The following is a 13643-nucleotide window of genomic DNA, read 5'->3' as shown; positions in this document are numbered from 1 at the left end:
TTACAAAAGATGGACTTAATTGATATTTATAGGACATTCCATCTAAAAACAACAGAAAACACTTTCTTCTCAAGAGCTCATGGAACATTCTGCAGGCTAGATCATATCTTGGGTCACAAATCAACCCCTGGTAAATTTAAGATAATTGAAATCGTATCAAGTATCTATTCCGACCACAACGCTATGAGACTAGATGTCAATTACAGAAAAAAACTCTGTAAAAAATAAAAACACATGGAGGCTAAACAATATACTAAATAACCAGGAGATCACTGAAGAAATCAAAGAGGAAATCAAAAAATACCTAGAAACAAATGACAATGAAAACACAACGACCCAAAACCTATGGGATGTGGCAAAAGCAGTTCTAAGAGGGAAGTTTATAGCAATAAAATCCTACCTCAGGAAACAAGAAACATCTCAAATAAACAACCTGACCTTACACCTAAAGCAATTAGAGAAAGAAGAACCAAAAAAACCCCAAAGTTAGCAGAAGGAAAGAAATCATAAAGATCAGATCAGAAATAAATGAAAAGGAAGTGAAGGAAATGGTAGCAAAGATCAATAAAACTAAAAGCTGGTCCTCTGAGAAGATAAACAAAATTGATAAACCGTTAGCCAGACTCATCAAGAAAAGAAGGGAGAAGACTCAAATCAATAGAATTAGAAATGAAAAAGGAGAAGTAACAACTGACACTGCAGAAATACAAAGGATCATGAGAGATTACTACAAAAGCTCTAGGCCAATAAAATGGACAAACTGGAAGAAATGGACAAATTCTTAGAAATGCACAACCTGCCAAGACTGAATCAGGAAAAAATAGAAAATATGAACAGACCAATCACAAGCACTGAAATTGAAACTGTGATTAAAAATCTTCCAACAAACAAAAGCTCAGTAGCAGATGGCTTCACAGGCGAATTCTATCAAACATTTAGAGAAGCACCAACACCTATCCTTCTCAAACTCTTCCAAAATATAGCAGAGGGAGGAACACTCCCAAACTCATTCTACGAGGCCACCATCACCCTGATACCAAAATCAGACAAGGATGTCACAAAGAAAGAAAACTACAGGCCAATATCACTGATGAACACAGATGTAAAAATCCTCCACAAAATACTAGCAAACAGATCCAACAGCACATTAAAAGGATCATACACCATGATCAAGTGGGGTTTATTCCAGGAATGCAAGGATTCTTCAATATACGCAAATCAATCAATGTGATACACCACATTAACAAATTGAAGGAGAAAAACCATATGGTCATCTCAATAGATACAGAGAAAGCTTTTGACAAAATTCAACACCCATTTATAATAAAAACCCTGCAGAAAGTAGGCATAGAGGGAACTTTCCTCAACATAATAAAGGCCATATATGACAAACCCACAGCCAACATCATCCTCAATGGTGAAAAACTGAAAGCATTTCCACTAAGATCAGGAACAAGACAAGGTTGCCCACTCTCACCACTCTTATTCAACATAGTTTTGGAAGTTTTAGCCACAGCAATCAGAGAAGAAAAGGAAATAAAAGGAATCCAAATCAGAAAAGAAGAAGTAAAGCTGTCACTGTTTGCAGATGACATGATACTATACATAGAGAATCCTAAGGATGCTACCAGAAAACTACTAGAGCTAATCAACGAATTTGGTAAAGTAGTGGGATACAAAATTAATGCACAGAAATCTCTGGCATTCCTATACACTAATTATGAAAATATCTGAAAGTGAAATCAAGAAAACACTCCCATTTACCATTGCAACAAAAAGAATAAAATATCTAGGAATAAACCTACCTAAGAAGACAAAAGACCTGTATGCAGAAAATTATAAGACACTGATGAAAGAAATTAAAGACGATACAAATAGATGGAGAGATGTACCATGTTCTTGGATTGGAAGAATCAACATTGTGAAAATGACTCTACTACCCAAAGCAATCTACAGATTCAATGCAATCCCTATCAAACTACCACTGGCATTTTTCACAGAAGTAGAACAAAAAATTTCACAATTTGTATGGAAACACAAAAGACCCCGAATAGCCAAAGCAATCTTGAGAACGAAAAACGGAGCTGGAGGAATCAGGCTCCCTGACTTCAGACTATACTACGAAGCTACAGTAATCAAAACAGTATGGTACTGGCACAAAAACAGAGAGATAGATCAATGGAACAGGATAGAAAGCCCAGAGATAAACCCACCACATATGGTCACCTTATCTTTGATAAAGGAGGCAGAATGTACAGTGGAGAAAGGACAGCCTCTTCAATAAGTGGTGCTGAGAAAACTGGACAGGTACATGTAAAAGTATGAGATTAGGTCACTCCCTAACACCATACACAAAAATAAGCTCAAAATGGATTAAAGACCTAAATGTAAGGCCAGACACTATCAAACTCTTAGAGGAAAACATAGGCAGAACACTCTATGACATAAATCACAGCAAGATCCTTTTTGACCCACCTCTTAGAGAAACGGGAGGGAGGGAGATGCAAGAGGGAAGAGATATGGGAACATATGTATATGTATAACTGATTCACTTTGTTATAAAGCAGAAACTAACACACCATTGTAAAGCAATTATACCCCAATAAAGATGTTTAAAAAAAAAAAACTGAACCCTAATGCCAACTGTGGATTTTAAGCCTTAATGATGTGTCAGTGGAAGTTCACAGATTGTAACAAATGTATCACTCTGGTGTGGGATGCTGACAGTGGGGGAAGGTGTCAGGAGTTATATAGGAAATCTCTATACTTACCAATTTTTCTCTGAATCTAAAACCACTCTAAAAAAATAAAGTTTTTTTTAAGCTGCCTATTTTAGAGAAAAGAAAGGTCTTGAATAAATTCATATTACACCTTAATAAATTAGAAAATGAAGAGAAAAAGAAACCCAAAGCAAGCAGTAAAAAGGAAAAAATAAAATTAGAACAGAAATCACTAAAATATAAAACATAATAACAACAGAGAAAAATCACTGGAACCCAAAGGTAATAATTTAAGATCATAAAAATTCATAGCCAGCCTGGTTACAAAAAAGAGAAAAGACTGTCAAAGCTCACTCAAGAAGAAATAGGTAACCTGAATATAGCCCTGTACCTATTTTCTTTTAATGAAATTACAGTTGAAAACGTTCCCCTAAAGAAAACTCTAGGCCCAGATGGCCTTAAAAGAGAATACTAGCGGGAGTTCCCTGGTGGTCCAGTGGTCAGGACTCCACACTCTTACTGCCAAGGACCCAGGTTCAATCCCTGTCAGGGAACTAAGATCCCGCAAGCTGTGCAGTGCAGCAAAAAGGAAAAAAAAAAAGTGAATAATATTAAACACTAAGAAATATTACCAAATTTACATAAACTCTTCCAGAAAACAAGAGTGAATACCTGCAATGCATTCTATAAGGCCAGCATTCCTTTTAACACCAAAACCAAAGACATTGGGGCTTCCCTGGTGGCACAGTGGTTGAGAGTCTGCCTGCCAATGCAGGGGATGTGGGTTCGTGCCCCGGTCCGGGAAGATCCCACATGCCACGGAGTGGCTGGGCCCATGAGCCATGGCCGCTGAGCCTGCACGTCCGGAGCCTGTGCTCCGCAATGGGAGAGGCCACAACAGTGAGAGGCCCGCGTACCGCAAAAAAAAAAAAAAAAAAAGACATTGTAAGAAAACATGGGTCAATATCCCTCATGGGGCTTCCCTGGTGGTGCAGAGGTTGAGAGTCCGCCTGCCGATGCGGGGGACGCGGGTTCGTGCCCCGGTCCGGGAGGATCCCGCGTGCCATGCAGCGGCTGGACCCGTGGGCCGTGGCCGCTGGGCCTGTGCGTCCAGAGCCTGTACTCTGCGACGGGAGAGGCCTCAGCAGTGAGAGGCCCATGTACCGCAAAAACAAAAACAAAAACAAATAAATATATATATATCCCTCATGAATACAGAGGCAAAAATTTCTGTAAAATTTCTAAAAGTAGAATCAAACAGTATATAAAAATGGTAATACATCAAGACCAAGTGGGATTTCCCCCAGGAATGCAAGGTTTTTCAACACTGGAAAACCAACCCTCGGAAAATCAACGTACTTCATCATATTAACAGATTAAAAAGGAAAAAATCAATCAATATATCTATTAAAAATATATAATCAGTCTCTTCAGCAAGGGGTGCTGGGAAACCCTCATGTCAATTAATGAAATCAGAACACTCTGACACCATATACAAAAATAAACTCAAAATGGCTTTAAGATCTAAATGTAAGACATAACACTATAAAACTCCCAGAAAACATAGGCAAAACATTCTGTGATATAAATCATAACAATATTTTCTTAGATCAGTCTCCCAAGGCAAAAGAAATAAAAGCAAAAATAAACAAATGGGGCCTAATCAAACTTAAAAGCTTTTGCACAGTGAAGGAAACCATCAACAAAACCAAAAAAAACCTACAGACTGGGAGAAAATGTTTGCAAATGATGCAACCAACAAGGGCTTAATTTCCAAAATATACAAACAGTTCATACAACTCAATGTCAGAAAAACAACAACATAATCAAAAAATGGGCAGAAGACCTAAACAGACATTTCTCCAAAGAAGACATACAGACGGCCCAAAGGCACATGAAAAGATGCTCAACACTGCTAATTATTACAGAAATGCAAATCAAAACCACAACAAAGTATCACCTCACACCAGTCAGAATGGCTATCAAAGAGTCTACAAATAATAAATGCTGGAGAGGGCGTGGAGAAAAGGAAACCCTCCTACACTGTCAGTGGGAATGTAACATGGTGCAACCACTACCGAAAACAGTATGGAGATTCCTTAAAAAACTAAAAACAGAGCTACCATATGATCCAGCAATCCCACTTCGGGGCATATATCTGGAGAAAAACTTGGTTTGAAAGTATACATGCACACCAATGTTCACTGCAGCACTGTTTACAATAGCCAAGACATGGAAACAACCTAAATGTGCACTGGCAGATGAATGGATAAAGAAGATGTTGGGTACACACACACACACACACGTTCACAGGTTAGAAGACTCAATGTTATTGAGGGATCAATTATCCCCCAAAACAATTTGAAGATTCATTACAGTTCAAGTCAAAATACCAGTAGTTTTATTTCTATAAATTGACAATTCTAAAATTCATATAAAAATGCAGAGAACCTAGAACAGATCAAACAACTGAAAGAGAACAAAGTTGGAAGTGGACCCTATCTGACCTCAAGGGTCATTATAAAGCCACAGTAATCAAGATTGTGTGGTATGGAACAGAACAGAGTCCAGAAATAGACCGATACATATATGGTTAACTGTTTTTATACAAATGGGAGTAAAGGTAATTCAGTGGAGAAAGGGCAGTCTGTTCCACAAATGGCTCAGGAAAAACTGAATATCAGTATTCAAATAAGTGGATTTTGATGTGTAACTCACATCATATGCAAAAATTAACTCAAAAAGGATCATCGACCTAAATGTAAAACATAAAAATATAAAACTTCTAAAAGAAAACATATAACATATCTGATAAAGGATTTGTATCGGAACATATAATGTCTCACAAAACTCAGTAATAAGAAAACAAACCAATAAAAAGGAAAAAATAAATAAATGGCAACTATTCACATGAAAAGATGTTTAACATAATTTAGGCCATTAAGGAAATGCAAATCAAAACCACAATGAGAAACTGATACGTACCTAACTAGAATGGCTGAAATTAAAACAACTGATTATACCAAGTGTTGCAGAGAACGCAGAGGAACAAGAACTCTCGTACGCTGATGGTAGAATTGTTAAATGGTATAACCACTTTGGAAGACAGTTTGACACTGTCTTAAATAATTAAGGACATACCTACCATGTGACCCAGCTATTCTGCTCCTTGGCGTTTATGCAAGAAAAATTAAAGTGCATGCCCATACAAATATTGTACAATGTTCCTAGCAGCTTTATCTTTAATAGCCCAAAACTGGAAACAACCTGAATGTCCATCCATTGTTAAATGGATTAACAAATTATGGTAAGCCCATACAACAGAATACTAGTCAGGAATAAAAGGGAATGAACTCTTCATACACACAATATGGATGAGTCTCAAAATAATTATGCTGAGTGAAAGAAGTCAGATAAAGAAGTGTACATACTATATGTTTCCATTTTTTAAATTCTAGAAAATTCAAACTAATTTACAGTGACAGAAAACACAATAGTTGCCAGGGCAAGGGTAGTCATGTGAAGGCAAGAAGGGCATTACACTAAATCACAAGGAAACTTTTGCTAATCATTTAGCAAATCAATTCACAAATTTATGGAATTTTCCACTTCAAATATGTGCAATTTATTGTATGTCAATTTTACCTCAAGAAAGCTAACAAAAGGTCCAATGTATTTGATACAATAAAATTTTGAATACTTTCGTAAGATTATTGTGTATGTGTGTGTATTTCCTTAAAAATTAAGTCTCCAAAAAAATTTGTTTAAGGATGATTAGCATTCAAGGGTGTTGTGTTGCTGAATAACACAAGAAAAGACCAGAGATTGACATATACTAAAAACATAGTGGATAAATCTACACCTGGATTTCTTAGTAAGTTAAAACTTCTACAGATTTCTTTAAAAGTTAATTTTTAAAGAAGCATATTAGAAGTTTTTAAACATTAAGAAATCAATTAACCTACTTTACAGAAAAGTGTTTGTTCTACTATCAAAAAATCTTAGCAAAACAGTATAAACTTTAACAGTTTTATTTAAAAGTTATACTTACTGAAAGGCCAAGAGATACAAGAAAACAGAACTTAACTATGGCTTTCCCTCATTCAAATATTTTTTTCAGAAAAATAACACTGACACCAAACAAATCGGCACAAGGTAAAGAGCTAAGACTTTCTTCTCTTATCCTTCCTTGGCAATATACCCTTCCACTAACACTATGGAAAGAAGGAAACAGATCTGAAGTGCTCAGAAAGACCAAACTGAGGAAATCAGGGGAAGCGACCACACTGTCCTACAAACACAAGGTGAGCCTCCTTTTCTGCTTTCTCAACTTGATGTATTATATTAAAGGATTCCCTTAATTCAAGGGTCTGCAGAATCTAATCCCATCTGTTCCATCTAATCCCCTTATACCTAAAAACCTAAACCTCCCAATGACAGAAACAACAAGCTATGTTTTCCAGGAAGGACACTTACATATACAATCTTAATGATTAATATGAAAATCCTACTCTGTTCCTAGTGACTTTTATATATCTATGCATCACCAGTAGTACACTACCATGGTTATCAAGGATTTATGTGAAAATATTATATTGATAAATTAAAGTTGCAGTATTTAAAGGATTACAGTGACATCACATTGACATCGAGGCATTTACTTGCTGATAATTTCTAGCCTGAAAAATGTTTAGAGTCAAAAAAGGGTTAAAAATTATACATACAGTACAATTAAAAATTTTAAGACCAGCAGAGTCGATTCTAAGTTAATAAAGAAATAAACAAAATGGAATTTTGCCTTAAGGTGTAAGAAATGCAAGGCTCAAAAATGTACAATCAAAACTGGCTATAGGGCTTCCCTGGTGGCGCAGTGGTTGAGAGTCCCCCTGCCGATGCAGGGGACACGGGTTCGTGCCCCGGTCTGGGAAGATCCCACATGCCGTGGAGCGGCTGGGCCCGTGAGCCATGGCCGCTGAGCCTGTGCGTCCGGAGCCTGTGCTCTGCAATGGGACAGGCCGCAGCAGTGAGAGGCCCGCGTACGGCAAAAAAAAAAAAAAAAAAAAAAAAAAAAAGGCTCAAGGCCAGCCTGGGACTTTGCCACTCACTAACAGAAAGCCCAGAATCCAGTTTAATCCTCACCTCCGTCTTTCCCACTCAGCCATGAACATTTTGTCCACACACCCCCGCTGCTCCCTCTTCAACAGCTGAAACCCTTCCACTGTTCTCTCTGGAACTCAGAATGATCAGGAAAAGCTGCTATATTAAAACTCAACCTTGGGACTGCCGTGGTGGTCCAGTGGTTAAGACTCCACACTCCCAATGCTGGGGGCCCAGGTTCGATCCCTGGTCAGAGAACTAGATTCCCACATGCCGCAACTAAGACATGGCACAGCCAAATAAATAAATAAATATTAAAAAATAAATAAGCTCAACCTTTTCTCAGAATATTCCCTGCAGATTCTTGCTCTAAGAAAATCAGGGGTCACTCTGAACACCCTGTTTACCTCACAGCTACTTCAAGTAATGGATACTCTACTCCAGCTACTCTACTCTGGTTTCACTGGCTATGCAGGTGGGCTGGGTTCTCTTGCTCTTCAATGCTGATTCTAAACCCCTCTCTCTCTCTAAAGCCCTCCAGGTATAAAACTTCAAAACATCAGACCTTATCACTCACTAGGTCTCACTGTTACAGTTATTATCAATCCCTTAGAGCAGAATTTGGAAAAATACAAGCCTAGTTGTATCTTGGGTCTTATTTGAGGCACACAGGATCTTTGTTGCCGAGTGTGGAATCTTCATTGAAGTGTGTGAGATCTTTAGTTGCAGCATGCAGGATGCAGTTCCCTGACCAGGGATCAAAGCCAGGGCCCCTGCATTGGCAGCATGGAGTCTTAACCACTGGACCACCAGGGAAATCCCAGGCTTTTTTTGTTGCTGTTGAATTGTATGAGCTGTTCAAATATTTTGGAAATTAAGCCCTTGTTGGTCGCATCATTTGCAAATATTTTCTCCAAGTCCGTAGGTTGTCTTTTTGTTTTGTTTATGGTCTCCTTTGCTGTGCAAAAGCTTATAAGTTTATTTAGGTCCCATTTGTTTATTTTTGCTTTTATTTCTATCCATCATCTATCGATTTATTTCAGAGAATGTTTTGCCTGTGTCCTCTTCTAGGAGTTTTATGGTGTCCTGTCTTATATTTAAGTCTTTAAGCATTTTGAGTTTACTTTTGTGTATGGTGTAAGGGTGTGTTCTAACTTCACTGACTGACATACAGCTGTCCAACTTTCCCAACACACTTGCTGAAGGGACTGTCTTTTACCACTGTATATTCTTGCATCCTTTGTCGAAGGCTGCCCATAGGTGTGTGGGTTTATTTCTGGGCTCTTTATTCTGTTCCACTGACCTGTCTGTTTTTGTATCAATACCATACTGTTTTGATTACTGTAGCTTTGTCTGAAGTCTGGGAGAGTCATAACTCCTGCCTTGTCCTTTTTCCTCAGGATTGTTTTGGCAATTCTGGGTCTTTTATAAAGTTTCCATATAAATTTTATGATTATTTGTTCTACTTCTGTGAAAAATGTCATGGGTAATTTGATAGGGATCACATTAAATCTATAGATAGCTTTGGGTAGTACGGCCATTTTAACAATATTAATTCTTCCAATCCAAGAGCAGGGGATATCTTTCCATTACTTTGAATCATCTTCAGTTTCCTTTATTAAGGTTTTGTAGTTCTCAGCATATAAGTCTTTTACCTCCTTGGTGAGGTTCACTCCTAAGTTTCTTTTTTTTTTTTTTTGAAGCAATTTTAAAAGGGATTGTTTGTTTGCATTCCTGTTCTGTTATTTCACTGTTACTGTAAAGGCATGCAACTGATTCCTGTATGTTAATCTTGTATACTGTTACCTTGCTGAATTCGTACATCAGTTTTTGTGTGGAGTCTTCAGGGTTTTCTACATATAGCATCATATCATTTGTGTATATGACAACTTTACCTCTTCCCTACCCGTTTGAATACCTTTATTTCTTTTTCTTGTCTGATTGTTGTGGCTAAAACTTCCAGTACTATGCTGAAGAGAAGTGGTGAGAGTGGGCATCCTTGTCTTGTTTTGGGCAGGAATGCTTTCAGCTTTTCAACGCTGAGTATTACATTCGCTGTGGGTCTGTTGTAAATAGCTTTTATTATGTTGAGATATGTTCCCTCTAGAACTACTTTTGCAAGATACTCATCGCTAATTATTAGAGAAATGCAAATCAAAACTACAATGAGGTACCACTTCACACCAGTCAGAGGAGCCACCATTAAAAAGTCTACAAACAACAAATGCTGGAGAGGGTGTGGAGAAAAGGGAACACTCTTATACTGTTGGTGGGAATGTAAATTGGTGCAGCCACTATGGAAAACAGTATGGAGGTTCCTCAAAAACTAGAGTTGCCATATGATCCAGCAATCCCACCCCTGGGCATATACCCAGACAAAACTATAATTCGAAAAGCTACATGCACCGTTATGTTCATAGCAGCACTATTTACAATAGCCAAGACGTGGAAGCAACCTAAATGTCCATCAACAGACAAATGGATAAAAAAACGTGGTATATACTGGGTTGGCCAAAAAGTTTGTTCCGGTTTTTCCATAAGATTTTACAGGAAAACCCAAACGAACTTTTTGGACAACCCTAAACACAAACACACACACACACACACACACACACAGGAATATTGCCCAGCCATTAAAAAGAATGAAATAATGCCATTTGCAGCAGCATGGATGGACCTAGAGATTATCATACTAAGCGAAATAAGTCAGAAAGAGAAAGACAAATATCAGATGATATCACTTATATGTGGAATCTAAAATATGACACAAATGAACATATCTATGAAACAGAAAGAGACTCACAGACATAGAGAACAGACTTGTGGTTGCCATGGGGCAGGGATGTGGAGGAGGAAAGAACTGGAAGTTTGGAGATTAGTAGATGCAACCCATTATATATAGGATGGATAAATAACAAGGTCCTACTGTACAGCACAAGGAACTATATTCAGTATCCTGTGATAAGCCATAATGGAAAAGAATATGAAAAAAAAATGTATATATGTATGGCTGTGTCACTCTGCTATACAGAAAAAATTAACACAACACTGTAAATCAACTATACTTCAATTTTTTTTTTTTTTTTGCGATACATAGGCCTCTCACTGTTGTGGCCTCTCCCGTTGTGGAGCACAGGCTCCGGACGCGCAGGCTCAGCGGCCATGGCTCACGGGCCCAGCCGCTCCGCGGCATGTGGGATCTTCCCAGACCGGGGCACGAACCCACGTCCCCTGCATCGGCAGGCGGACTCTCAACCACTGCGCCACCAGGGAAGCCCCAACTATACTTCAATTTTAAAAAGTTTTAAAAAGAACAAATACCATACCCAAAACTGAATTCCTCTTCTTCCCCTAAACCTACCACACCCACAGTCTTTCACATCTTTGTCAACAGCAGTTCCATTCCTTCTAGTTATGTAGGCTAACATCTTTGGAATCATCTTTGGATCCTCTTTCTCTTACACTTTTTATCTATAAGAAAGTTATGTGGGTTCTACTTTTGAATGTATTCATAACCTGATCACCTTTCACCACCCTCCAGTGTCACCACCATCCCTTTCTGGATTATTGCAATAACCTCCTAATGGCCTCCCTCCTTTCATTCTTGACTCTCTATAGTCCATTTACAACAAAGCAGCCACAGGTTCTTACAAAACTTAAGTAACACCATGTTACATCTCAGATCAGAACTCTTTAACGGAGGGGTCCCCAATCCCCGGGCTGGTACCAGTCCGTGGCCTGTTAGGAACCGGGCTGCACAGCAGGAGGTGAGTGGCAGATGAGCAAGCGATGCTTCATCTATATTTACAGCCGCTTTCCACTGCTCATATTACTGCCTGAGCTCCGCCTCCTGTGATCAGCAGCGGCATTAGATTCTCCTAGGAGCGCAAACCCTACGGTGAACTGCACACGCGAGGGATCTAGCTTGCGTGCTCCTTATGAGAATCTAATGCCTGATGATCTGAGGGGGAGATGAGGCGGTGATGCTAGCACTGGGGAGCGGCTGCAAATACAGATTATCATTATCAGAGAGGTTTCACTGCAGAGACCATAATAAATCAATCGCTTGCAGACTCCTATCAAAACCCTATCAGTTAGTGGCAAGTGAAAACTAGCTCAGGGCTCGCACTGATTCTGCATTATGGTGAGTTGTATAATTACTTCACTATATATTACAATGTAATAATAACAGTAATAAAGTGTACAATAAACTTAATGTGCTTCAATCATGCTGAAACCATCACCCCACCACCCCCCATCTGTGGAAAAATTATCTTCCACAAGACCAGTCGCTGGGGCTTCCCTGGTGGCGCAGTGGTTGAGAATCTGCCTGCCAATGCAGGGGACACGGGTTGGTGCCCTGGTCTGGGAAGATCCCACATGCCGCGGAGCAACCAGGCCCGTGAGCCACAACTACTGAGCCTGCGCGTCTGGAGCCTGTGCTCCGCGACAAGAGAGGCCACGACAGTGAGAGGCCCGCACACCTCGATGAAGAGTGGCCCCCACTTGCCGCAACTAGAGAAAGCCCTCCCACAGAAATGAAGACCCTACACAGCCAAAAATAAAAATATAAATAAATAACTTAATTTAAAAAAAAACAACAACAGTCCCTGGTGCCAAAAAGGTTGGGGATCGCTGCTCTAACGGCTATCTTTACACTCAGACTAAAAACTACGTCCTTCCACTGGCTTATACAGCCCTATGTGATTGGCCTCTCATCCTGGCCTCTTCTACTGCACCCCTCCCACCTCCCTTTCTTACTCTGTCCCAGCTGCCCAACACCATCCCCACTTGTTTTCCTGTTAGCCACATGATTATAATCTTAATAATATTTAACATTTACTAAGTAATACTTACTATGAACCAGACATTGTTCTAACTGCTTCATATGCATTACCTCATTCAATTCCAACAATTATCTCCCCCACTTTAACGAATGATGAAATTGAGTTATAAAGAGGTTAATTAACCTAAGAGCTTGGTCTGTAAGTGGTGAAGCCAAAATTCAAAAGCACAGGTGGACAAAGCCCACTGCACAGCCCAAAGTTTACATCTCAATGATGCCCCCCACTTGTTATCCTCACTTAACATTCTTCAGAAATAAGCATAGAATAAACAGAAGATAGAATAAAGGACTAAGAATAGAAAACCTAAAGCACTTGATGTAGGGTTAGAGAGGTGGAAATGCTTAGAAGGAACCAGGACACTTCCTCAAGTATTTTCAAAATTCAGCACATAACTAGTCAAACGGTAAAAGTCAGCACATAACTAGTTATTATGTAGAACAAAATATGACACTTAAAACTTACTTTTTCTGTAGTAACAGTCAAGGAAGGAACCAATGCAGGTGATGGTTCTGGTTGCTTCTTGTGTTTTTGTTTGTGTTTGTCCTTTTCTTTATATTTCTAAAAGTGAATAGAAGTAAAATCCAATTTAAATTTAAATCATAACCCACATATACATAATAAAGATGAGATTTCTATATAATTGTGTTTAAGTAATTTACAATGTTAACAAATATTTGTCAAAAATAATCACTTCTAACCTTGATATTATTTTATATATAAACAATACTAGTAATATACTTATGGCATTACTATATATATTACTATATATTAAAATATATAGTAATACTAGTATAACTTATTTTAAGGCGACTTCAGTTCCCTTATCCTTGACCAACATAGAACAATATATAAACAACTAAAGTCTACAATTATTTGCTACTTTTATATCTGACAAACTTTTTCTTCTGTTAAAAACACCAAATACTGTTGCGTACATTTCATAAATAGCGCTTTAAAATTTACATAGAACTTTGACATG

The 13643-nt window shown here is 38.5% G+C and overlaps 1 protein-coding gene across 1 annotated transcript in view; it reads right to left on the bottom strand.

Moving 5' to 3' along the window:
• Window positions 1–13643, bottom strand: part of MLLT10 (MLLT10 histone lysine methyltransferase DOT1L cofactor) — a 243767-nt gene that overhangs the window by 92617 nt on the left and 137507 nt on the right. The window contains exon 9 of the mRNA XM_065871216.1: window positions 13127–13222. Coding sequence (XP_065727288.1) covers window positions 13127–13222 — 96 coding nt within the window. The remainder of the gene's footprint in view (window positions 1–13126; window positions 13223–13643) is intronic.

The sequence above is a fragment of the Phocoena phocoena genome, chromosome 2 (genome assembly GCF_963924675.1).
Source record: "Phocoena phocoena chromosome 2, mPhoPho1.1, whole genome shotgun sequence".
Lineage (NCBI taxonomy): Eukaryota > Metazoa > Chordata > Mammalia > Artiodactyla > Phocoenidae > Phocoena > Phocoena phocoena.
The sequence above is the reverse complement of the archived record's forward strand: the minus strand, read 5'-3'. Positions and strand labels throughout refer to the sequence as shown.